The sequence below is a fragment of the Sander vitreus genome, chromosome 11 (assembly GCF_031162955.1).
Source record: "Sander vitreus isolate 19-12246 chromosome 11, sanVit1, whole genome shotgun sequence".
In the NCBI taxonomy this organism is placed as follows: Eukaryota; Metazoa; Chordata; class Actinopteri; order Perciformes; family Percidae; genus Sander; species Sander vitreus.
In genome coordinates this window covers 25999917-26025746 of record NC_135865.1, presented here as the reverse complement: position 1 = coordinate 26025746, position 25830 = coordinate 25999917, and the positions used below count along the sequence as shown (strand labels likewise).

Genomic DNA, 25830 nt, shown 5'->3' with positions numbered 1-25830 from the left:
GCTCTTCTTGTTTAAAATATGCGGCTCTGAGATGTTTGCGATTGGTCGTGGTGCGCAAACACCGCCTCTTTTACGTGAACGCGCGAGCCGCTGGATTGGGAAACCCTGAGTTGATAACCAGCGTCGTGACACAGGTTATAGAGGACCGCGGTTGTTAGGGTTAGTTAAATAAATCCAGGGCGTGTTGATCTCGATTCGTAGTACAGGCCTCCGGTTGGACCACTTTGTTTTTGTTGGCGTGTGTGGACCCTAGGCTGTCTACAGAGACCGCGTTTTTTTACAGTGTGTTTAGGGGGCAGGCAGCTCACGGATAGTGAGGAGATGTTTTTGCTGTATGTGACAAAACATGTTGTAGCCTAAAAAACACGTGACATCGCTTAGAGTACCTTTTAAAGTAATCAAGTTTAAGTCACTGTTGATGATAATTGTAATATAATCCATATCCAGTATAAAAGCAATCATTGATGTCCAACACTCACTGTTGCTGAGACTAGTTATCCCACCATGGTTCAATAAAGTTTCTGATCTTCAACATTGATTTTTTTTTTTTATAAGAAATGAGCCAAACACAGTTTTACTCATTGTACACATATTTATGAAAAAAGCATTTAACAATAGACAAAGGCTGGTTATTTGTTTAACATATATTATGATATACATAACTAATTGACTAAATATACGTGGATTACATGAAACTGAATAGTTGTGATTATTTTTTTCTTCTTTTTTTTTTTTTAATTTTTTTTTTACGAATAACAGAAATATTGCAAGGCACGTTAGCATAAAAACATCAACACTGCTGTGAAGAAAACATTTGGCTCCAGGTTTTTTTTTTCATAGTGGCTACAGTCATGACGTGTCTGTATCAAAGTTCAATATCAAAGGTGATTTAAAGGCCGTTCTTAAAGCCTCCACAGTCTGCTTCACGCTGAGATCCTCTACAGCCGGAAGAGTCCATGACAGCTTTTTTTTTTTTTTTTGAACACAATAAAGAACAATGAGCAAAAAAGGACACAGGAAAGGAAGCCGTATTAACCTGTGCCTTAACTTTAGGCCTTGTACTAAAAAGCTATTTCCAAAAACATACACAATAGATCCATAGGGAGAGGTAAAATACTGAGTGATTTCCCACAGTGCAGCAGGAATACGGTGAAGCTGCCATGTAAAAGCCGTTTACGCTCAGGTTAATCCAAATCAATAATGCTGTCGTTTTTTTTTTGTAGTGTGGATATAACAAACCTTTAGTGAAAAGCAGATGCATCGTTAAGGACGTTTGTGTACTGGAAAATGGACTTTAAGAAAGTCCTCAGAGCCTTTAAATGCACTTAAGGATAAAACTTTCAATTTACAGTAAGGGTACTATATCTCATATGGACATGGCTTCACTCAAATTAGTGCAGCTCTTAAAGATTGCCTTAAAAAAACAAGCGCCATAGCATAACATATTATTTTAAGATGCTTTATACAAGAAGGCACGGATATATTTATATGAAGATACTTTTAAGCTGCCGATTCAGCATGAAGGCACACGAAAATGTATATGACCATGCTGTATGCGATCATATAAATTAATGTTTGGTTAAGGCAATATATATTTTAGGCTGTTTCTATTTTGTATAACAAAATATAGGAGAAGTGAACTGAAGTCTATATGGGGGAGGACAGAGTTGTAGGTAGGAAGGGAGGATAACAGGTTGACATGGCTGAGTCTTTTCAAAGGCTTGAAAAAGTCCACCAACCATTTTTTAAAAAGTGGATTCAGGCAAGAACTTGTAAAGTCTGTTGTATAATCAAGTGTTTTCATTCTGTTGGTGGGAGAAGATTAGTAAAGACATTACATGAAGTGCACATCTCTGAAGGATGTGAATAAATGCAAGAAGAATCCACAAGTTGTAGCGATACATTATCTTAAACTGATACTGTACATTGCTTAATAGTTGTCCATCACGTTCTTTTAATGAACACTGGGTTTCATTATTTGGTTATCTGTCTTAGGGCAGGTTTGCGGTAATAGATGTGAATGTTTTTAACTTAAAAGTTGATAAAGCGCACTTAAATGCACCATTAGTTTTGTTAAATGTCTCATCTAGAGGGGAGGCCCATGTTCAGTGTGGACCCAGTGCATCATTCTGAGGAGTTGGCCCATGAAATGGGACACAGCTTTTGTCAGTGTGGTTGAGCATTTTTGAGAAAGAATAAGCTTTCCCTAAAAGTACATCCATTTTCGGTTTAACATAGAATATTGGGCGATCATTTAGTCTTTTACTGTAACCTTTTTGATTGTAACTCATGCTAGTTATTTGAGCATTTTGTTTAGACGAGTGCATGACTACAGTTTGGGGGAATGTGGCGTAGTATGTTTGACAAGCTTGAAGTGATTTTTGATGGACTGATTTCTTAAAGCTCAGTGACATACTTGCAGTTTACTTTTAGTTCCATTGCTTTTTAGACACGAGTAAGGTGCATCTATAAAAAAAAAAACAAAAAAAAAAACCCCACAAGTACAGGTCTTAATTAGCAGCAGTGCATTCACATTAACTCAACTGCAGCTATGCTTCTCGTTTTAAAAAATGTCACAGAAATGGAAATAATGCGACAAACCAAAATGTTTGCATCCCTGACAGAAGTTTGCAAAACATTTTTCCTGATTTCTTTTCCTATATTTCTGACATGTTTACTGTTGGGATTTGAGCTATCTCTGCATCTCCAACCGGAAAGCATTCTCCATAAAAATGCATTTACACTGCACACGTGGATTACATGTTGAGGCATTCTGTACATATGAGATTTTTGTGAGCCAAAGCAAACCTTTTGGTGAAACAAATACAATTACAACATGTATTTATACACTTTACATCAACCACATTTAAGGGGTCCATTTAAAATATACAGATTTATTTATCTGTAATAATATTAATTTCAAGGTACAGCTGAGTCTTTACACTGATTTTTACAAAGATGATAACTTCTCTTAGAAAAAGTCTCCACTTTGTAAGCATCAACGTTTAGAATGAAATATATATATATATATATATAAACTGCATGTTCTTTTTTTTTTTTCATTTTCAGGTATTTATACTTGGGAGATAAATACATTTACGTCCCTGGCTGAAAACAAGGATGTGACGAAAACCTGCTTTCCCTTATAAAAACCTATTTCTTTGGCTATTTGGATTCACTTGACCAATCCTCCTAGCTGGCTTAAGCTCCATCCTGGTAAATGCACTTGTGGCTTCATACTTCATTATTACTATAGTGTATCTTCACTAAAAACTGACAAGCAACAGCTTCTAAAACATTACAGACTGGACAAAGTATAACTGATACAGAGTGATATAAAACATATAACGACGAGGGTAGGCATGAGAGTCTGTGGATAAGCACTGATACAGGCAAACTATACTGAGTTTTGTCCTCCTGGATGTGTCGCGACAGAAATAACAAAATGGCTTGGCTCTACTTTGTCAAGTACACAGCGGCAACATCAAGAGCAGGAGCGTCGAAAATCCCATTGCTTTCAGCGGAGACTCTTTCCCCCTGCTGAATAGAGCAGAGAGGACACGTGGTTAAAGGAAAATGTGGTTAAAGGAGAAATCCAGCACAAAATGAACCTAGGGGTTAATAACGCACGTGTACCGAGTCGACTGTTCTCTGGGACATGTTTTCATGCTAATAGAATGTGACCAGTTTTAGCGCAAACCGCTAATTAGCTTATAAAGCTAGTTGTCGGGGCAGAGGGTAAAGTAAAAAGAAATCTCTATTTCTAAACCACTGACAAGGCTCAAAATAGCACCAGATTTCCACGGTCGCATAATGAGGGTCCCTACATGTAAACCGAAGCACTGAGAACTTTGTAAGTGTACAGACAGTTTATTAAAAAGATAGTTTAGAAAGACAGTACCGTTCACGTATACAGACAGGTGCCATCTTGGGAAAACAGTCACGACCAGTCGAACGACGGTCGAAGTGTGGTGCTATTTTGAGCCTTGTTAGTGGTGTAGAACCAGTGCCCTGACGACTAGCTTTATAAGCTAATTAGCGGTTTGCGCTAAAACTGGTCCCATTCGATTAGCATGAAAACATATCCCGAGAACGGTCGACATGTGTTATTAACCCCTAGGTTCATTTTGCACCGGATTTCTCCTTTAAGAGTTTCTGTTTGTTTTTTTGCCAACAGTCGCACAAAAAAAAAAATCAAAACGCTTAACTGAAAAATTAAAAATGTAAAATAATAGTTTACGTTATTTGTGAAAATTAAGTCATAAAATGAAATGTTCATAATAAACATTTAGCAAATTGATATTAAAATGAGTCTGTTATCAGTGCTTTATGCAGCACACCATACATCTCAATGAGTTGGGTAGAGTTAAGCTTTTAGCTTCAAAGATTTGATTTTTCTTCTGGATAAAAAAATAAAGATTTCGGCTTTTGCTTTTCAATTTTCTTTTCTTTATTATATTTAATGAGTGCTAAAACAATAAGTCACAATTACTATTTAAAAAAAAATCAAATATTTTATATTATACTTTACATTAGTGCAGCTTATTTCTCAAATTAGGAGAATGTGCAACACTATTATATAGACTAAACAATTAGTTAATTAAAAAAATCACAGAGTTGACAATAAAAATAATCATTAGTTGAGGCCCTACATTTAATTAAGGTCTGAAAATAATTATTTATAATGAATTATCTTGTTGGGTGAAATGATCTGTTTACCTGTGTGTGTCTTTGGTATTCCAGGTACTGCTGAATGTTGAGTGTGTGCTCTGAAGCGGGCATGTTGGGCGGAGCGGTCAGAGGGCTGACGTTGACGTTCTCCTGGCTGATGGCTGATGTGCCCACCACGGACTCACTGTGGCTCCACTGGAAGTAGCAGGAACCTTGAGGAGGACTCTGATCCATAGACTCGTCAGCCCCCACCAGGGGGCCTGGAGGCCTGGACAGAGCCAGGACGTCGCCTCCTGCTGGCCCGGATGAAAAGTGCTGGTTGAACATGCAGCTGCTTTGAGTGGCTGCCTGGCCACATGTCAGCCCTCCATGCTGCTGAGTGGGGTTCAGTCCGGTGACATCCCTTGGCCAAAAGCCGGCAGCATGTGGGAACGTTTGGCTTTCTGGCGTTAGGCTGTGGCACGCTGGCATCAGCTTGTGTCCGTTCTGCACGATGCCAGTGTGGGGCAGCTTCTGCCTGTGGCTCTGCGGCCACTGCTGAACCTGGTGGTTGTGCGTTTCAAAAGAGGGGCTTCCTTGCAGACATGTTGTGGCAAAGGGAATGGGAATATTAGGGGTGCTAGCGGAATTAAAGTCACTGCACGGAATCAGGGCTGGCAAAATGTCTATTATGCCGGGCGCGACGTTGTTTGGTTGTGGAACGGAGCTCTGCAGCAACTGTCCATTTGCTGCTACTGCAGGAGCTTGCACATTGTTTTGAAGACACTGCAGAAGTTGGTTGGACTGCGTCTGTGCTGAAGTCCCCTGAGGGCGGCCCATGTGGCTAATAGATGCCTGCCCACAGGATTGAAAAGGGCCCGAGGCGTTGGGGACGGTGAGCTCTGGAAGCTCTATAGACGGGCTGAAAATGTCCTGGAGCTGCAGCTGTTGAAGAGGGGGCAGGTTGGTGTCAACTGGAGTAATCAGGGGACCGTGGTGGGAGAGTTTCTGGGTGCTGCTGAATATCTGCGTGGACTCTACTAAGCTACGCCCTGCAATCGCTGGGCCAGTCATTGCATCCTGCTGGTGAGCATAGAGACTATTCATTGGAGAGTAAGTACGATCGGGGCTCGGTGTCTGAAACAGCTGTGGATCACCGAGTCCAGTGGCTGAGAGCCGGGCAGCCTGAGTGATGGGGTCCTGCTGATTGTTGTTGACTGCTGTGAGGCAGCTGGGAGGGCCGCCTTTTAGACAATCTTCTCCCTTCTCCTTGAACAAAACCGTATCTATGTAATCAAATATGTCATTAGTGAGGATGCTGTCCAGCTCAGACCTGACATTGCTCTGCTGATCCTGGTCCTGACTTAATCTCTTGAGGGCATTATTCCACTCCATCAGCTCTGCGTCACCGACCTCCAGGTTCTGCAATGCTGCGCAAAAGTCACCGTTTTGAGCCATTTCTTCCAGGTTGTCGATCACAGCCATCACTGACTGCTTGGCTTCCTCTTTCACTACAACAGGGTCACTGGTTGTGGCTGTAGTGCCGTCATCCTGCCACGAGTCACTGGCGATGCTAACCAGCGCCTGGCTGTCCATGAACACCTGGTCCACAGGTAGAGGGGTGTCCACTGTCCGCGGCATGTAGGCCGTTTCATCCTGACTCAGGAAGCAGTCCAGCAAAGAGCCGGGGGTCACATCCTCCTTCATTTTGCTAACTTCGCTGAATATTTTGTTGAACTGAAACTGTTGAAGGTCCACCGTGGCGTCGTTGTTGTAAAGGATGCCCTCTCCTGCGGTGAAGCTGAAGGGAAGCTGCACCCTCCTCTGACGCAGATATTCCTCGCCCTCAGCGTTGCTGAAAAAGACCAGAATAGAACACGTTACATTACTGACACCAGGGCTGCACAATATACTGTATCAACTAGCGCAATAAACACATCATGAAAGGACTGCGACATATTGCGAAAGACACTCAGAGATTTACGCACGTAACTTTATTTCTATAGCACCTTTCAGGAACAAGGCCATTTAAAGTGCTTTACATAAAACATTAAAGAGCAATTGAATTGAAAAAGTCATGGAAAAAAACAGGCTAAAAAAAGAATAAGATACAAATAAAAGAATAATAGTTAAAGTGCGGTGTGAGAAATTAATATTTTTTTTTTATTAATAGGTTGTAGGGACGAGTTTGGGAGAAGACAGGCAGGCCACAGTTACTGGGTCTGAAGAGGTAAGTAATACAGGAGAGAAGCCTTTTGTGGCAAAACCTTCCACTTCCAGTGCTCATTTTTCATTTTGTGACTTTCGATTGAATAAAAGACATATCATATTAGTCATATTTCCTCATTTAAGTTTTCTTCAAAACAGTGGTAAAATCTCGCCTCGTTCTCGTGGACCCAATCTCGTCTCGTGAGCTGGGTGTCTCGTCACACCCCTACCGAGTACACTTTAATATCTGTTTATTTATCGCAAGTAATATCCTTATCGCGACATTCAACGTTATCGCATATTGCATATCGTGCAGCCCTAACCGACAACAAGATCAGTCTCACCAAGAGAGCCAGGGCCACTGAAGTTTTTAAAGGTCCTATGACATGCTGCTTTTAGGATGCTTTTACATAGGCCTTAGTGGTCCCCTAATACTGTATCTGAAGTCTCTTTTATATAGACCTTAGTGGTCCCCTAATACTGTATCTGAAGTCTCTTTTATATAGGCCTTAATGGTCCCCTAATACTGTATCTGAAGTCTCTTTTATATAGGCCTTAGTGGTCCCCTAATACTGTATCTGAAGTCTCTTTTATATAGGCCTTAATGGTCCCCTAATACTGTATCTTAAGTCTCTTTTGTATAGACCTTAGTGGTCCCCTAATACTGTATCTGAAGTGTCTTTTATATAGACCTTAGTGGTCCCCTAATACTGTATCTGAAGTCTCTTTTATATAGGCTTTAGTGGTCCCCTAATACTGTATCTGAAGTATCTTTTATATAGGCCTTAGTGGTCCCCTAATACTGTATCTGAAGTCTCTTTTATATAGGCCTTAATGGTCCCCTAATACTGTATCTTAAGTCTCTTTTGTATAGACCTTAGTGGTCCCCTAATACTGTATCTGAAGTCTCTTTTATATAGGCCTTAGTGGTCCCCTAATACTGTATCTGAAGTCTCTTTTATATAGGTCTTAGTGGTCCCCTAATACTGTATCTGAAGTCTCTTTTATATAGGCCTTAGTGGTCCCCTAATACTGTATCTGAAGTCTCTTTTATATAGGCCTTAGTGGTCCCCTAATACTGTATCTGAAGTCTCTTTTATATAGACCTTAGTGGTCCCCTAATACTGTATCTGAAGTCTCTTTTATATAGGCCTTAGTGGTCCCCTAATACTGTATCTGAAGTCTCTTTTATATAGACCTTAGTGGTCCCCTAATACTGTATCTGAAGTCTCTTTTATATAGGCCTTAGTGGTCCCCTAATACTGTATCTGAAGTCTCTTTTATATAGGCCTTAGTGGTCCCCTAATACTGTATCTGAAGTGTCTTTTATATAGACCTTAGTGGTCCCCTAATACTGTATCTGAAGTCTCTTTTATATAGACCTTAGTGGTCCCCCTAATACTGTATCTGAAGTCTCTTTTATATAGGCCTTAGTGGTCCCCTAATACTGTATCTGAAGTCTCTTTTATATAGGCCTTAGTGGTCCCCTAATACTGTATCTGAAGTGTCTTTTATATAGACCTTAGTGGTCCCCCTAATACTGTATCTGAAGTCTCTTTTATATAGGCCTTAGTGGTCCCCTAATACTGTATCTGAAGTCTCTTTTATATAGGCCTTAGTGGTCCCCTAATACTGTATCTGAAGTCTCTTTCCCGAAATTCAGCCTTGGTGCAGAATTACAGCCACTAGAGCCAGTCCCACAATGAGCTTTACTTAGTATGTGTGTGTGTGTGTGTGTGTGTGTGTGTGTGTGGGGGGGGTTGTAGCTCTATTTCCTCATGGGCGGGCCAAATTCTCTGGGCAGCTATGGGCGGCGGGCAAAGCAGAGAAAGGGGGGGTAACCTTTCCCCTTACGACAACATAAAGGGAAGATTCCAGATCGGTCCATCTGAGCTTTCATTTTCTCAAAGGCAGAGCAGGATACCCAGGGCTCAGTTTACACCTATCACCATTTCTAGTCACTGGGGGACCATAGGCAGACTAGAGGAACTCATATTAATGTTGAAAAACCTCATGAAGTGAAATTGTCATGCCATGGGACCTTTTAAATGATCAAACACTCACGATAAAGCTCTCTGATATGCGATGATGAATTCAGGTCTTCCTCCTTTGTAGATCAGCTTGGCGTTGGACTTCACCCACACCCAGCCACGCGACTTACTCAGGAGCCTGAAAACAATCAGACCGCTCTCTCCTGTTTTAATCACTGTAAAGACAAAACACACAGCGAGATGGTTGTCAGTAAAGTGTAACTATAAGTTAATAAGTTAACTTTTCGTAACTATTCTTAAAGGTCAGCTAGGCATGTTTTGTTTTGCCCTTTATGGTTTAGTTATCATATACTGTGATTAGGGCTGGGCGATAAAACGATTTCGATATGGGATCGCAATAAAATTCCGGTCGATAACGATGATTAACTTGGACATATTTTACTCGATTTGGATAGATCTAACAGCCTATCACACAGCAGAAATAAACGCCATTCCATTTCAGAAGGTGGCGGTATTGCGCACCAAAAGTTGTCTGCCAACCGCCAAAAAACGTCAATAGAAATAGAAGTTTTTGGCTTGCCCGTCAAAGTACACGCCCATTTCCTACGCAGAGCATTGTTTGAGCTACCGGCGGTGAAGAAATGAGTGGAACTAAGGGGCATGGGCATGAAAGCGACGGTGAAAGTGAACTTGCATCATCATCCAAAGCTGAGGAAATTGTTGACAAAAAAGGTAACCGTCAATATAAACGTCAATTATTACGTGGTTTGGATATCTCAGAAGCGACAAAGCGCAGATTAACACGGTCTGCAAAACATGCCGTTGGTCGGTGTCGACCAAGACGGGAAACACAACCAATCTTTTCTGTCAGTTGAAAAGGTAACATCCCAGCGAACACAGCGAGAGTTTGAAAATGCGGGCCCATGTTAACGTTAGTCTGCCCACAAGTTTTGTCCAACGTCCTAGTGGTTCTTCTGCTGTTAGCAGCACTAGCGGGGCTGAAAAACAACAATCAATCGTGTCGTCTTTTGCGACCATTGCCCCATATGAAAAGTGAATGTGATGGTAGTCACAGCTTTTAGTTTTATTTACATTATTTTCATTTACATTACTAACTTGTACTGTTTTGTTAAGGCAGATAAAGCATGTTTGCAAAGTTAAATGTTTACATTTAGATGTTATTCAATATATTTTCACACAATATATTCTAAACCAAGCCATGTTTGCACAGTTCAGTGTTACATTATGTTATTCTATTTTTTATGTTAATAAACTATATTCTAAAGTTTAACTAATGAACCCTCTGGTTTCTTATCACGATACTCTTCAACCTGGCAGCATTATCAAATTATATAGCGTGATAAATATCGATATTGATCAATATGCAAAAAATTATTGTGATCATATTTTTTGCCATATCGCCCAGCCCTAACTGTGATGTACTCTTCTTAAAGCTTTACCATAAGGGGAACCTCTGTGTGTTTTTTGAAAGGAATAACAAAAGCAATGTCAATCTGGGAAGTTAATACATCTCCACCACAAGCAGAAAAACTGTCTGCTAAATTCCTCAGATTATCATTCTGGATAACCGTTATATTTTTTAAAAAAAAAAAAAAAAGATCTGCAGATTCCATTTGGGCCTGCTGATGAGATATTTTACTCTGGATTCAAATGTGATCTCAGTTTTAGTCAGATATCTAAAAAAAAATGTAAACCCAGGAACTTGTTATCTTTTTAAACTAATTATTGCTACGATCTTTACACTGGAAACTAGCATTTAAGCATGCTGTATCAACTAAAACAACATGGCAAAAAAAGAAGTGCCGCTGTAGCTATGATTCTCATCATATTTTCTTAAAAACAGAAGTTCTAAACAAATATTTTTCTTTGGACTTTCTAGTGAGAAACACATAGAAGTACACTTAGCTAGCTCTTGTTTGATTAGCTCTTGCATCAAACAAACAATGTGAATGTGTTGTTGCATCTTCATCAAATACCAAATAGCACTCATATTTAATGTAAAACGTACTGCGGATGTGGCTGTCGGCACAGTACATCATGTCAGCTGCGTGGATGAATTGGTAGCCGGAGCCTTTCGTACACAGTTCAGTCTCTGAATAGCCCAGGATAATCTTTCCCCTGGAGGGAGACAAGAGAAAAAAAGCAATACGTTTGTTAAGCTGGAATGAACTGCAGTTAACGAGCAACAGTTGAAAACATTGGAAGATGTCGTTTTAAGATAGTGCCTGCTATCAACGGCCATGGGTGTGAAGTCCAGCTGGTGCTTGGTTTGATAGAGGAGCATTTTAGCTCTGATCTCCACAATGGTTGGAGCCTGGACGGGCATAGCAATGGCGAAGAGTGCCAGCTGAGATTTGTTACAGTCCCCGTTCATAACCCTCTGGCCATGGAGGTACTTCAGTCGCCCCTGGAACTTCAGAGCCTGGTTTGGATAAAAAAAAACAAAAAAACATGATTAACTCAGGGGGCTTAGCATAGAAAGAGGTTAACAAAACAAAAAGGGTTTCCTGAATATTTCAAAAGAACTGCATTATAACCCCTATTTTCCACCAGGCACGTCTGCGCTGGAGGCGCCGCAGCTCCCGCAAGCAATCACGGCCTTTCAAGTCAATGCCTGATATTACACCAGTCGCGTCGCGGTGTGTCCCAGAAGCGTGCGTGAAGCGCCTCTCCGCTCCGCTAAAGACACGCGCCAGGTCTAGTTTCACGCGAGCAGCAAGGCGTTTGGACAGCCGGGCAGGAAGTTAAACAGCGAGAGCATTCAGTCAATTTACCAAAAGACAGGCCCCCCCCCCCCCAATATCGTTTATGTCTCCTCTAAAACACCACGGACAACAGGAGATTCATTTTGGAAAAACATAATACGACGTCACAGATCCTTTTTATCAGGACAATGCCAGAAAAGAGGTGTGGAGTTCAGTTACAGGAGTACTTGGAGTGGTAGATACTAGCTTAATAAACACGTGATTGTTCTGTAAAGTACTTGTAGAGACAATCAAATCTGCGAGTCGGGCAGGCAAGGCGCTCCGCTTCTGAGGCGCTCCCGGTGAGGTATGGTGCGTGGCGGAGGACGGACCAAAACCGGAACGCAGCACAGACACGCCTGGTGGAAAATCAATTTTTGTCTTGGTGACTCCATTTTTCAATTCAAGCAAAAGTAATTAAGTCACATTACACCCAAGTTTGCCAAATGTGTGACTATAACTCCAAATATCGTACGAACCAGAAAGCCAGAGGAGTTGTCCAGCAGGCAGCGGAAGCGACACACAAAGCTCCTCTCCAGGAAGGACGAGTTCTCTGGGGGAAGCTGCTCAGGACTGTACATCACTATACTACCACAACTCTTCAACACTGAGAACACAGGTAGAAAATCAAACATTACATGTCAGAAGGGCTGGGTACCGAATTCAATACTTTTTAGGCACCGGCCGAAATGCCTCTATAGTATCGAGTATCGAAAAATGCCTCGTCATTCAGTACCAAATTTCTATACCTAAAGAGTAAACCTCATCAGTGCGCCAACAAGCATGCAGCATGCTTCTAACAATATCTAACAATGTCTGTGATTGGCTGTCGCACAGAGACGGGGCTGACATAGAAGGAGCTGTGAAAGAAATACAAAGATTTGTGCCGTAACGTGTAATCTTGTCATTTCTTATCGTTTTATAAAATTGGTATCGGAAGAAAAGTATCGTTTAGGAACCGGTATCAAAGTCACGGTATTGGTATCGGTGTTGAATATTTCTGAACGATACCCAGCCCTACTGTACATGTCAGAACCATTTACCTGATCCATTGATTTATGTTACAGTAATATCGTGTCTTGTTCACACACACACACACACACACACACACACACACACACACACACACACACACACAGGTGTGGAGACTGAGCTTTATGTGAAAACCTGAATAAAAAGAAAAAAAGGCATTCTTTTTTTCCATTCACAGTTCTTACCATCTACATCCGTGCCAGCAGATGCGGGGTTTAGAGCAAAGTGAAGCTGCTGTCTGAACAAGGCCCGGTCATCAGTGTGGATGAGCTCAAACACACTCTGATGAACCACATCCGACTGTCGGCAGAGGGGAGAACACAACAGCTCGTCAGCAATTCAAGTCATTTAGACACGAGGTCAGGATCCACCTTCTATCAAAGTGTTTGTGGTGAAACAGGAGTAGGGTTGCAAAGCCTCTATTTGCCATGTCAGATGCAGATAGAAACAAACCTTTTACCACAGGCAGACCTAATTGTAAACCCTTCTAATAGAAATAAAAAAAAAAATCAAACATTTAGTCGGGCTGCACGATATTAGCAAAATATCTAATTTTGATCATTTTGACTGTTATCGTGATTGCGAAATGATTCACGACATTGGAGGGAATGATCATTTTTGTATCATTATTGTAATTTTCATTGAAAAATATCCAAATAAAAAAAATTATCGTGTGATTTTTTTTTTGCGAGGATCTGTCTGTAGGATACGATTTGTAGGCCGGGACGTCTCTGCAGCACCTCAATACTCAATTCAGAATGATTGATTTGGATATTGCACTAGTCCATATTGTGATTTCGAGTCGACTCATTGACATTGTATTGAACAACAAAAAAACATTCGCTATTTAATATCCCCCTGCAAAAAAAAAAAAAATCATATCCTCTCCATGGACTCCCTCTATGTCAGACTCCGATGCCTCATCCTCACCAACCAGCTCAATTGCTATTTAATGAGACGCTGGCAAATTATATGTACATGTGATGGCAGAGTGCACTGCTGAATGCAGTGCATGATTACAATTAGAGGTGTGAATCCTCAATGATCTCCCGATTCGATTATCATGTCTTCGATTCGATATCTCGATGCATCACGGATATATTATTATGTATTAGGATATTTAATTCATAGCTTTTCAAGCTTCAAAAACAAAACATTCTGCAGTGCTCTAATACTTAATAATTTGGTTACATAAAACTACAGCGCTGAGCACGTGGCACTTCCTGAATGTACAAAACATAGCAGAATATGTAAACAGAAAGGTTGTTAGGCCTGCATTAAATAGTAAACAGAAATAATCGATTATGGCCCGGCCGATTATCGATGCAGCATCGTCCACGTCCATGATTCGATGCATCCATTATTTGATTAATTTCAACACCTCTAATTACAATTCAGTTCAATGGGCGCACTTTTACCCAAAACATGCCACGATAAGACTTTGTATTGCTTTTTACCGGGCCAGATAAGTTCACTATTAAAAAGTATTTTTTTTTATATTAAGAATTTGCTAAATTTCCAAACTTCCTGAGTTTAACTTCCACAGAATTTTACAACAGGAGCATGTATTTGAATATGTGTTTAGCTGATTTTTTTTTTTTTTGCTAAACCATTAGTGTCTAGAGAGCATATTGACCATATTAAATGAAAGCTCAAGAGTGGTTGGGTATAATAAGTTTTGATTGACGTTTGGAAAATTTGTGACTGATGGGATGACAAAATGAATAAGTAGAAAAATATGACGACACACTCCTCCATATAGGCCACAAGGGGTCACTGAATGGTTTGATGAATAATTCAAGTGACCTAAACGTCGATGGGAGATTTTTAGACCCAAGTGTTAGACAGCACTCTCCACCCCCACTTCAATTTGTCTCCCCTCTCTCGGCTGTGACATGAATTCAAATGAGGAAAATTAACTTTTAACCGCAGTCTTTCAAGTCTAAAGGATGACTAATTGACCCTAAACAAATACTGTATCTAATACTAGTTAGCCGGCATCTCACCTGATGAAAGCCCAGGTAGTCCTTGATTGTGGAAGAGACATAAAACACCGATCCTTCTGACGTGACCACCATCGCAAACCCGTTCAACGCCTGCAAAGGGAAGAGACAGGAATCAGTCATCACATACAGTAGCTTTAAAGGGCATATACATGCCAGGTATGTAAGTGAGAGAGACACACACACACACACACACACACACACACCAAGGCGGCATGCACATATGCATATCAGATATACATGGCAACTGTAACAGGCACAAAATCACTCACAGGACAAGCAGAGACACATGCCAAAGGGCGCAAACACATTCATTAAATAACCTCATCATGTAACAAGAAGCTGTGTTATTTTTTTGATTGCGCCTCATTTTTGCTTTTTACTTTCCGTTTCATTGTAATGTTTGGTGCGAAAGGTCGTTCATTTTGAAAATGGCCACACTAATTAAAAAGAGGAAAGTCTGATCCATCGATACATATATCGTTATTGTGCATTGTTCATATCCATGTAACTTTTCGTTACATGTTTATCTGGAATTGTATCAATGATAAGGGTGTCACCAAAATGAAGTCCAGGGTTTGTACGGGTACTTGAAATCCTGGAAAATGCTTGAATTTTTATGTTGCGTTTTCAAGGTTTGAAAATTGCTTACATTTTGGATAAAATGCCTGAAAATGCTTGAAATTGTAACTGTATTTCTTTCACAACAAACACCTATCTGACTGAATAGTTTGTATAGTAAATGGAGAAATAAAATGTTGGCAAGCCTAAAATGAAACCTGCTCGCTTGCATGTGTGACTGCGATCTGCCAGGTGTGACTCCGCCCCCATGAAACCACTACTGCACCATGCCGGGAGGCGATATTACAAATCCTGTAATCAAATCGAGGATTTGGAGAATCGTGACACCCCTAATCATTAAGTTGTAGTGTTTGGTGTTACTAGGGGAGCAGTTCAGCTAGTTTACAGTAAACAGCGTCCTTATTAGCAAGGACAGCTCCGAATAGGCTTCCACTATCTATAAGTCCCCACAGAAAAAAACAGAAACTACAGTTCTGACTTGCATTTAGCATTTTACATTTCAACTTTCACCAGTTTCTATTTTTTAGAAATAGTTTTCATTGCATCGATGCATCGCCATGCAGACCTGGACGATTCTGCATCGATGCAGGAAGATGAGGAAATTTGTCTTGGACAAACAAACAATATCTGCTGTTTAAAGAATTCCACACAACATAGTGCATACACACACACACACACACACACACACACACACACATAAAGTACACAGACAAAGACTACAGCATCACTCTGCATGGACATGTTCATGTTGCATGCAGAGACTGCCACTAGCCAACTAAATTGCACACTGCCCGTTTTATAACACATCATAATAGTCGTCATAATATGTGCAGTAAGGGTAAGTCGCCTTATCAACATAAAATCCTGGTAAAAGAAAAGTAAAAAGCAGACTATACTCGATTATTGCCGAATGATGTTACTTGATAGTTTTTGTCTGTTGTCTGCTGTGTTCAGACTTTGCTACTTTCAGGAAGTGTCTTTTTTAACAGCATATGCAATAAAAAGGGAGTTCATACATATACATACATACATATACATATATATATGCATCATGATTTTGAATTGATTCAAATCGCTGACTGGATAATCGAATCAAATCCTGAGACCAGTGAAGATTAACACCCCTAGTGTCTAAACAGTCAAAATAAATACAGATTGAAGGGATGGTTCAGGTCTTTTGAGTGTGGTTGTGTGAGGTAATTCTCCACCGTCTTAGTATTAGCTAAAGTAGATGGCGGTCGGGAACCGACACGGAAGCTAAGCGATGTACTGCTGTGGACGGGGGCAGCAGATAAACCCATTTTTTCAGGCATTTTATCCAAAATGTAAGCAATTTTCAAACCTTGAAAACGCAACATAAAAATTCAAGCATTTAGCCACTGCCCCCGTCCACAGCAGGACATCACTTAGCTCATGTGCCAGTACTTGTCTGCTTCTCCAAACTAGGGGCATGCCGACCGCCATCTACTGTAGCCAACACACTGACTATGGAGCAGTACCTCACACAACCCCACTTCAAAAGATCCAAACTATCCCTTTAAATCCCATTCTGTCAAAATAAAAAACTAATATAAATCGCTATGTAATGTTATGCTACTCTTTTAACTACTGTCCATTTTGCTTTGCAGAGAACACACTTTGCAAATTCAAAATAACACCAACAGCTGCTGATTCTCAAAGGCCCTTTGTATTACACAATCACTGCCGTTGTGATCACTTTGCAGAATAAAGTGTGACAATCTGGCTGACAGGTGAGCGTAAAAACAAACAGTGACAAAGCACTGGTTTTGTTAAGAGCCACAGAGCGTGGCCACGCTTTGGCAAGAGTCACCAAGACAAGCAGCCTCACCTGTCAAAACTTCCCCCGACACGGATAGACCTGGATTAGGTCTACACAACATGACTAGCGCACAAATAAACAAAGTCTTTACTGGGCATTTATGCACCTGCTAGCCTCAGGCAATTCAGTTATCAATCAGGCCGTAAGACTTTTTCTTCCACGTACAGCAGTAACATTGAAACTGTACGAAGGTGTATTTAGACTATTTTTAATCTGAGTCTGTGCTCTTTGCTTGTTGTGATTCTTGTGTGAGCAGAGGCCTGTACTACGAAGCAAGATCAACACGTCCTGGATTTCTTTCAGTTACCCGGCTTCACCTAACCTAACAACCGCGGTCCCACATAAGCTGTATCACGATGCTGGTTAACAACTAGTTCAGTCAACCCAGGGTTTCCCAATCCAGCGGCGTGCGCGTTCACATAAAAGAGGCGGTGTTTGCACAGCACGACCAATCGCAAACATCTACCAGAGCCGCATATTTTACATAAGAAGAGGAAATTATAATTCTACATAAATATGAAGAACACAGACGTGGTTTTGCAGGCAAAACGCAATACAGTCGCTGCTTCCGAAAACAGGAAGGAAAGCTGGCAAAAAAATAGCTGACGCTGTAGATGTGTAAATCACAACACTTATTAATATCACTTCCCCATCAGTCAGGACCAAGATCTGACCATAATTACACTTGTGCACTTTCCATAAACTGTCGTTGCTTTAGCCTAGTATTTCAGTTGCAACCCTGGCAGTGGGAAGCCATCGTGAGAGCAAATGAAATATATAAAAACAAAATTCAAACTGATGTGCGCATTGGCAACACACGGCTCAAGAAGCCGAGCCGATATGTCATTCCCTCCCATTACAATCTATATATTTCATAAATATACACATCAGGGAATGCTAACGGGGTTGACGGTCTCTAAATGTTTTAACTTTTATGTGCGCACCCCTCTCTCTCTCTCTCTCTCTCTCTCTCTCTCTGCGCACCGAGCTCCGCCTGATCGTTATCAATCGAGTATTGATTGGTCAGTAGGCGGTGCTTTAACACCGGTTGATCTCTGATCTCCAGCTTAACCTGCTCCCGACCAGGTTAGGCGTTCAGCATAAGTTACCACGGCGATTGAACCCGATCACAAGTGGTCCACCTTCGTAGTACAGAAAACCCTGGGTTGAACCTGAAGTTAGCTCGTTAACGCCAAATCTCGCTTCGTAGTACAGGCCTCTGGTTAGAGATGCCTTTAGACTGAAAGGTGTGGTGGCAGTCGATCTGAGAAGTTAACTGCACGTCACCTGACCTGCTCCTCCTGACCCCAGTTTAAATTGGTTATCTTTGAAGAATAGGTGTTTCTCTCAGGGATGGGGAATTTCTCTGTTGCTTTTTACATTTAAATGGCACTCAGTCTACGCAACTACTACAGGACAAGTCCAAGAGAAAAAGAAAAGCATGTTGGAGAAGTTAATTTTATGCAAAACCTACTTTTGTACTTTATTTAATTTAATATCATATTATTACACAGAATTGCATCAGATAAAATTGTGCAAAATAACAAAATTGTATCAATTATGTGTAGTATTGTGCTTTGTGTGGAGCAACAGTTGCAGACTGAAGTCTCTGTTAGTTAACAGTGATTAGTGACAGCAGCATTATATAAATGGATCAAATATGCATTTACAATAACCAGTCACACACTATTCTCCTATATGAAAGGATTACAAGTAGCTTCCTCTGAATAGCTGGGCTCGTGGGATTGGCACTCTGTGGTTTTGGTTGACACTTGTTACAAGTGTTACGACCCCCTCCCTTTTCTGCCTGCTGTTGGATTCTCTGGCTTTCTTGGTTGAGCTGGCAGTATGGGTGGGGTCGTTAGTTAATTGGTGGACACCTGGGTAGGCCTCAACCAAGACCATTTGTACAAGTCATGTGGCATTGTTTTCTCTCTGCCTTCTCCTTCTCCTAGGCGCCACATCTTCTGGTTTGGGTTTGTTTGATCTCCTTTGTTACACAGGGTTTCCTGCAGCACTTTGTAGTTTAGGTGGCCCGCCTTAACAACACGCGCATGCCGCCTTAACTGAGTCTTCAAAAAAATAAATAAAAAAAAAATAATATATATATATATTTTATTTTTTTTATATTATATATATTTTATTTTTATATATATATATAACCGCAAGTTGCATCAACACAGTCTGTAGGAAACAAGGTAACGGCGAGTTGTAAAGATACCACCAATCACAACGGAAAGAGCATTTGCTGGCGGTGAGTGTAACTGTCATTTATTCACATTTAAAAGGGATAAATCGTCATTTCACCGTCGCGTGTGTGGAGTTTGTCAACAAATGCGTGGCAGCTGGAGCACTCCCCGGCAGAGACGGGGTGAGTGGACTTACCGGAGCGTTGGCATACGGCAGGCAGAGAGCATTTATATATGTTTCTCTGTCCTATTCTTCACATCAGTGAGGCTTTCTTCTCTGGTTTCAACGAAGTGAATAGAAATATCCATCACCTCTCGCGCGTGGATTCTCAATGTCCCGGCTGTTGCCCGGTCTTTGAGACACAGCTGTTCACAATACACGTTAGTTAGCGTAGTTAACACTACACACAGTGAAATGACGTGTCCCGTTTTTATTTCACGCATACTATCTGCTGGAGTGTGTGAAGCTATGGGCTGAGCTCTGTTATCTCAGCACAGTTTGTTTTGGAGAAGAGTTGTCCGGCAAAGTGGAAGAGTGCGTGTCACGGAGGATAATGGGAGCAATGCCAGTAAAATTAATAGCACTTTTTTTTTGAAAATAGTTTAATAAGCTTAAAATTGCACATTGCAACTGTTATTTTGAAAAGTTGGTTATTTATTGTAATATTTAGTATTTTAATTTGATATTTAGTGTAGTGTGTAGTACAGAGTCTGTACTACAGACCCCCCTGTCAAACCCGGTTACAGATGTCATTTATCCACACATCTTTCACTCATTCACACACCACCACTGATACCATTGATTCCACACATGGCATGATTCTTTTGTTAGTAGTTCATCTTGTTTCTTTAACAATAAACATTTAATTTGGCACTTTAACCTGTCTGGTCTCTCCTCCTTGTCACATGCGTTGAGCCGGTTTGTGACACAAGGGTGTAACACCAAACATGCTACCTAGGATCAGTGTTGAAGAATCTTGTTTTCAACTGCATCTAAAAGTTACACTATTTGCTGCTTGCTGTGTTTAAAAAGTAGCATTATGATGATAAAGATCCACCGGATGTCCGTCACCTTCCGCTTTCTTTGTGTTGGTACACTCCGGTGGATTTCTGAGGACTATGGTTAACTGCTCCTCAGATCTCTGCAGGGTAAATCCAGACAGCTAACTAGACTATCTGTCCAATCTGAGCTTTTGAACGAGCACATTCCACCAAAACGAGTTCCCTCCCAAGGCAATTTTGCAGAGGCACCGTTATTGCGTCTGGCGCTTAGCGCCGCTCGAGACGATTGTGACTGATTTAAAGAAATGCCAATAAACCAGAGCACCTTTTTCTCCCATCCCTGAATGCGGTGTGGACTAGCCAGACCCTCCTCTGCAGCGCTGTGGAGGAAGGTCTGGCAATATGAGACTATTGCAAATGTGACCATTTAAGATACATTTACAAGTAGCGTCTGAATGGGTGTTTTCCCCTCAGAGGTTAACTTGTCTTACCTGGAGCAGTAGGTCCCCCTCAGAGAAGCCTGCGGTGTCCATGTTGTTCCCATTCTGCCCGTTCACTCCAGAGAACATCAGACTGCTGCTGCCGCTGTTCTTCATGGTTGCTGCACAAAAGATGACAAAACGGAGGGCAGGGGTCAGCAGATGTAATATTAACATCTTTCACGGTTTAAGCTTTTTTTGTTTTTCTTCTTCCCACCAAGATACACGTACTGCTGAGATCTATGAACACACCAACATCACTGGAACTGAGTCCCTTGTGTTGGAGGCTGATTGTATAAGACTATGGTAAAAAACCAGTACGTCAAAGTTACTACTAGGTATTAGCTGTGCAAAATCTATCTAAATATAGTTCAACTGGTTTGTCTGTCAGTCTTCTTGTCTTGCTGCCCTACTGGACGTCTTTCTAACAAAACACCACATCCTGACCTTTACTTACTTTAAGTAAGTTTTCTTCCAAAAAGGCCAGTTAACAAACCTGCATTCATTATAATAATTATCTTAAAGGAGAAATCCGGTGCAAAATGAACCTAGGGGTTAATAACGCATGTGTACCGAGTCGACCGTTCTCTGGGACATGTTTTACCGCTAATTAGCTTATATATATATATATATATATATATATATATATATATATATATATATATATATATATATATATATATATATAGCTTGTCTAGCATCATTTACTGACTGGTCGTGACTGCTTTTCCCAAGGCGGCGCCTGCCTGTATACGTGAACAGTACTAGTATTTATAAACTATTTTTTAATAAACTGTTTGTACACTTACAAAGTTCTCAATGCTTCGGTTTACAGGTAGGGACCCTCATTATGCTACCGTGGAAGTGTGGTGCTATTTTGAGCCTTGTTAGTGGTGTAGAAATAGAGATTTCTTTTACTTTACCCTCTGCCCCAATGACTGACTATATATATATATATATATATATATATATATATATATATATATATATATATATATATATATATAAATATATTATATTACAAGTATATATTATATATATATATAATATATATAATATATATTTTATATAATATATTATATATATATATTTTATATATATAATATATATATATATACTATAAATAAAATTAGATATATAGTATATATTATATATATATATATATATTATATATATATATTACATCTATATATATCTCTCTCTCTATATATATATATATATATATCTATATATATCATTCATCTATCTATCTATATATATATATATATATATATATATAGATAGATAGAGATATATATAGATATCTATCTATATATCTATCTATCTCTATCTATCTATCAATAAAATTTTACTTGGCAGCAGAATCTAAATCTTGCATCTTGTCTGGAGACATACCGTTTGTAGTCTCTTGACTTTTACACATTCCAGATGCACACTATGTAGCGTGCTTGATTACTCATTTGGAAGTAAAAAGTCTATTTGATAGCTGAGAAAGTGACTTGTTTCATATGTGCCTCAGCATGTTTAAGGCTGAGATAGGCACAACAGGTTTGTTCCCAAAGGCTATAGATAGATGGACGCTCCTTTGTTCATAGGATGAGGCTACTTAAGAGGCCTGTCCACCAATCACATATGTGACTGTACTCAAACTTGAGTGATCCCAACCTCTATCTGTGCTATTTTAGAGGTCCTGTGACTTACAAAACCTGAAGTAACAGGACACCACTAGCGTTCATTTGAGCCGCTGAGTGTCGAAAACATGTCAGCCAGAGAACAAAGCCAGTTTAGACAACCATTGCCAGGTAAGGGATTACGGAAATCTTGGCAACGTCTCTGTTGTGTTTTATATTAGGGATACGTGAGGTGCCTGTTCGTTTGTTTCAAACACATAACCAAACTTCCAGTGTAGGCAGAAGTTGCATCACATTTTTAATACTACTCAAGCAGTGCATTGTATGTCCACATCGAATGACAGCCTGCACCAAGTAACTACTCAGCTCCACTGTTGGTTTTGGCTTTACCTCGGCATCTTGGTAAAGTCACTCAGCCCCTGCTGAAAGCCTTCTCACTGCTCGTCATTGTTCTCTGGGCGGCCCCGCCATGTTATGTCATGTTAAAGATCATTGCTTCTCAAATTCAGAAGAGTCCTGCTATTGTTTGGAATCATTTTGCATGTTTATGGCTGCAATGTTTGAACAAGCTTGTACTGCAAACTTTAAGCCTTAATAATGTGCAAAAATATGCAAATAAAAGTATAAATTAGCTGTAGATAACATGGCAAGGCAAAAACAGCATTAACATTTTTACATCACTGTGGTAGCACTTGAGTTTATGTACTTACTGGAGTTATATTCTGAAACTGGCTATCATAAGTTTGAAACATGTAGGATTTATCCTGAATATTAATGGCTTGTATGATTTGAAAAGGTTAATCCACACAAAATAAAATTGTGTGATGCCTATTGCTGTTACATCCATGTGGCCGCACTGTGGACATGATTCTTTTGTGGATCAATAAAAAAATATGAATGTAAAATCATGAGCGTGCAGCAGCATAAAAAAGCAAAACAAGCTATCTCAATTGTTGGTCCCCCGCCAGAAGACAGGTTCTCATTGCTGGGAGAACTGATCTGGCAGCCTGCATATCTACGCACACACACACACACACACACACACACACACACACACACACACAACACACACACAGACACACACAAACACACTGTCTCTTGTATCTGCCCCTAGGGTTTTTTTGTAAGCAATAGCCGACGAGCGCTTCCCTTATCTGGATGGCCACTACAGGAAAATCCCAGGATATGGCCTCTCCCAACCCGTCCGTCCAGTCCTGTCACGCAACTTCTTTAAGGAGGGAAGGGGCCCTGAACACTCCCCCTCAAACACAGACACATAGACACTCCCCATCCTTCAGCTCACACAGTGTTAACACAAACACCCAGACCTGCACAGCCTGACAATCACCGGTCTACAGCACACAAAGCTGCAGGTCTGACACAATGTGACCCTTTCATACAACCACTATCAGCATAAAATGTGAGTTACATGTGCAGCCGGTACAGGATACAAACCATCAAGACAGACAAAAATTTAGAATTAAACAGATATGCGCACAAACACAATTAACTATTAGTGCTTCAGCCAAACATACACAGGCAAACGTAGACTTCAAGTCCAAATAATTTGCGTGAGTATGGGGGTCTCATTGTAGCCGCCTGGCGCCTGTTTGATGTCATTCTAGTTTTCTTTCCCAGTGGGGGACTCTGCATCGTGTTTCCCCTCCCCATCGTTTCCCCGCTGCTAACAGCTCAACAGTTTATGACGCTGCAGAGTCGCTCGTGTGCACTTACAGTTCTCCATGTAGCTGCAGGAGAAACATGTTTAATGATACTTGGCCAGCGCTTGACCAGAAGTTGGAAAGACATTCCTGTGAGTTTGTGGGAGGCGGTGAAGGAGGAAAAACACAGATTCCCACTAACGTCAAACATACACACATCGCCTTCACAGAGCAGGAAAGGGGTGGGAACTAGGGCTGTCAATCTTCCTCTATAATACTATTCGAATTCCATTTGTTATTTTATTTAATATTCAAATAATATTCGAATATTAAATGCTCAAATTCATCCTGTTATTAATATTTACGATACTACACAGGCTTATGGATGGCCAATGCCACTATCAGCCACTATGTGGTTGTTGTTACACATTCTGTCCACTAGAGGGACTTCTAACGTTACAAAACAAACTTTTGAAAACAGGTGAGCGCTTCCTTATTAACAATAAAACAGCGAGACAAAATGAATGACTTTAATTTGTTAACTTTAATGTACCTTGGCTCAAGTTCGTGAATAAAATATTTAAATCCAGACCCCTGCGTGGTGTTGATCGGTCTCATAACTTTACATTTGAACCGTGTCAGTTTGTCCGTTATCGCCTGGCGGACAGCTGGTAAGCCCCGTGACGAGGAGAGAGGCCGAAAAAAAGTCATTCTTGCCCGTTTTTAGCGGCAATTCCTCGGACAGATCGCCTAGCTTGTCAGGGTGAAACGTTGTCAGGTGTGCCCTCAGGTCGCTTTCCGCCACAGTATTGTGATGATGATACCGCGTGGATGTATGCATTAAGGGAACATGTACGATTGTGATACGATTCAAATACTTTATTGTTCATCAGACTAAACAAAAGCATTTCATTTTCACATGCGTGTAGGCCAAGGCGACGAGAAAGGCAAGATTGCATATAAAACATTTAAAAAATTAATAAAAAAGCAATATTCGAATAGTAATTTTAGCATTCGAATAGTATTGATTTTTTTTAATATTCGAATTATATTCGAATGTCGGAATTCGTTCCAACAGCCCTAGTGGGAACGAAATACTGTTGCACGATATTTAGTTCAATACTGCTTGATTGTATCTGATGGTATTTAGGTGTGAATAGAAGCTAAAGACAGATTTATTCTTCGTTGAGCTGCTCTGGTGGTCTCGCTGTTCATAGCTACGGCATAAGGACTGATTTACAGTTCAGTGTGGCATTTTCCCAGCACCACTGCAACACTACACAGATGAGTATAGTGCTAATTAATCGATTAGTAGATCGACAGAACATTTTGATAATCCATTTCACGTCATTTATCACGTAAAAATGCCAAACATTGTCTGATTACAGTTTGTTTCGTTTCTCCTGTTTTATAGACTGCCCAGCTTTCTGTGGTGGAACACCCATGGGCTCCCTGACAGTAGTAGGTTTTGCCTTTGACAACTCAAAAACAAAGACCGAAAGAAACAATATCAACAATGTCACATTGGGAAATTTACAGTTTATGGATCTTGGCTAAAACAACCCCTATAACATATTAAACAGTATTGAAACTCTCATACAAAACATTTTACGGCCGCCCTAAAAGCATCTTCCAATACTTTCAAAGGTGTAGTGTGACACCAAGAGAGGTCACATTTTAGCATCACTAAACTGTTAGCTTCCTGTTTCTTGTTCCTTGAAAACAAGCCATTATAGGATTGGTGAAATGTAGAGCATGCCTTTGATGCAAGATTCCCTCCAGGCAAACATCCCTGTC

General features: G+C 40.5%; 1 protein-coding gene across 1 annotated transcript in view; it reads right to left on the bottom strand.

Annotated features, from left to right (window-relative positions):
• Positions 1-2273: 2273 nt before the first annotated feature.
• LOC144525579 (aryl hydrocarbon receptor-like) overlaps positions 2274-25830 on the bottom strand; it is a 50426-nt gene continuing 26869 nt past the window's right edge. The window contains exons 3-11 of the mRNA XM_078262539.1: positions 20754-20863; positions 14653-14742; positions 12832-12946; positions 12094-12221; positions 11096-11292; positions 10879-10988; positions 8923-9064; positions 4720-6505; positions 2274-3540 (exon numbers count right to left, since the gene is read on the bottom strand). Of these exons, the coding sequence (XP_078118665.1) occupies positions 3457-3540; positions 4720-6505; positions 8923-9064; positions 10879-10988; positions 11096-11292; positions 12094-12221; positions 12832-12946; positions 14653-14742; positions 20754-20863 (2762 nt within the window). The 3' untranslated portion in view covers positions 2274-3456. The remainder of the gene's footprint in view (positions 3541-4719; positions 6506-8922; positions 9065-10878; positions 10989-11095; positions 11293-12093; positions 12222-12831; positions 12947-14652; positions 14743-20753; positions 20864-25830) is intronic.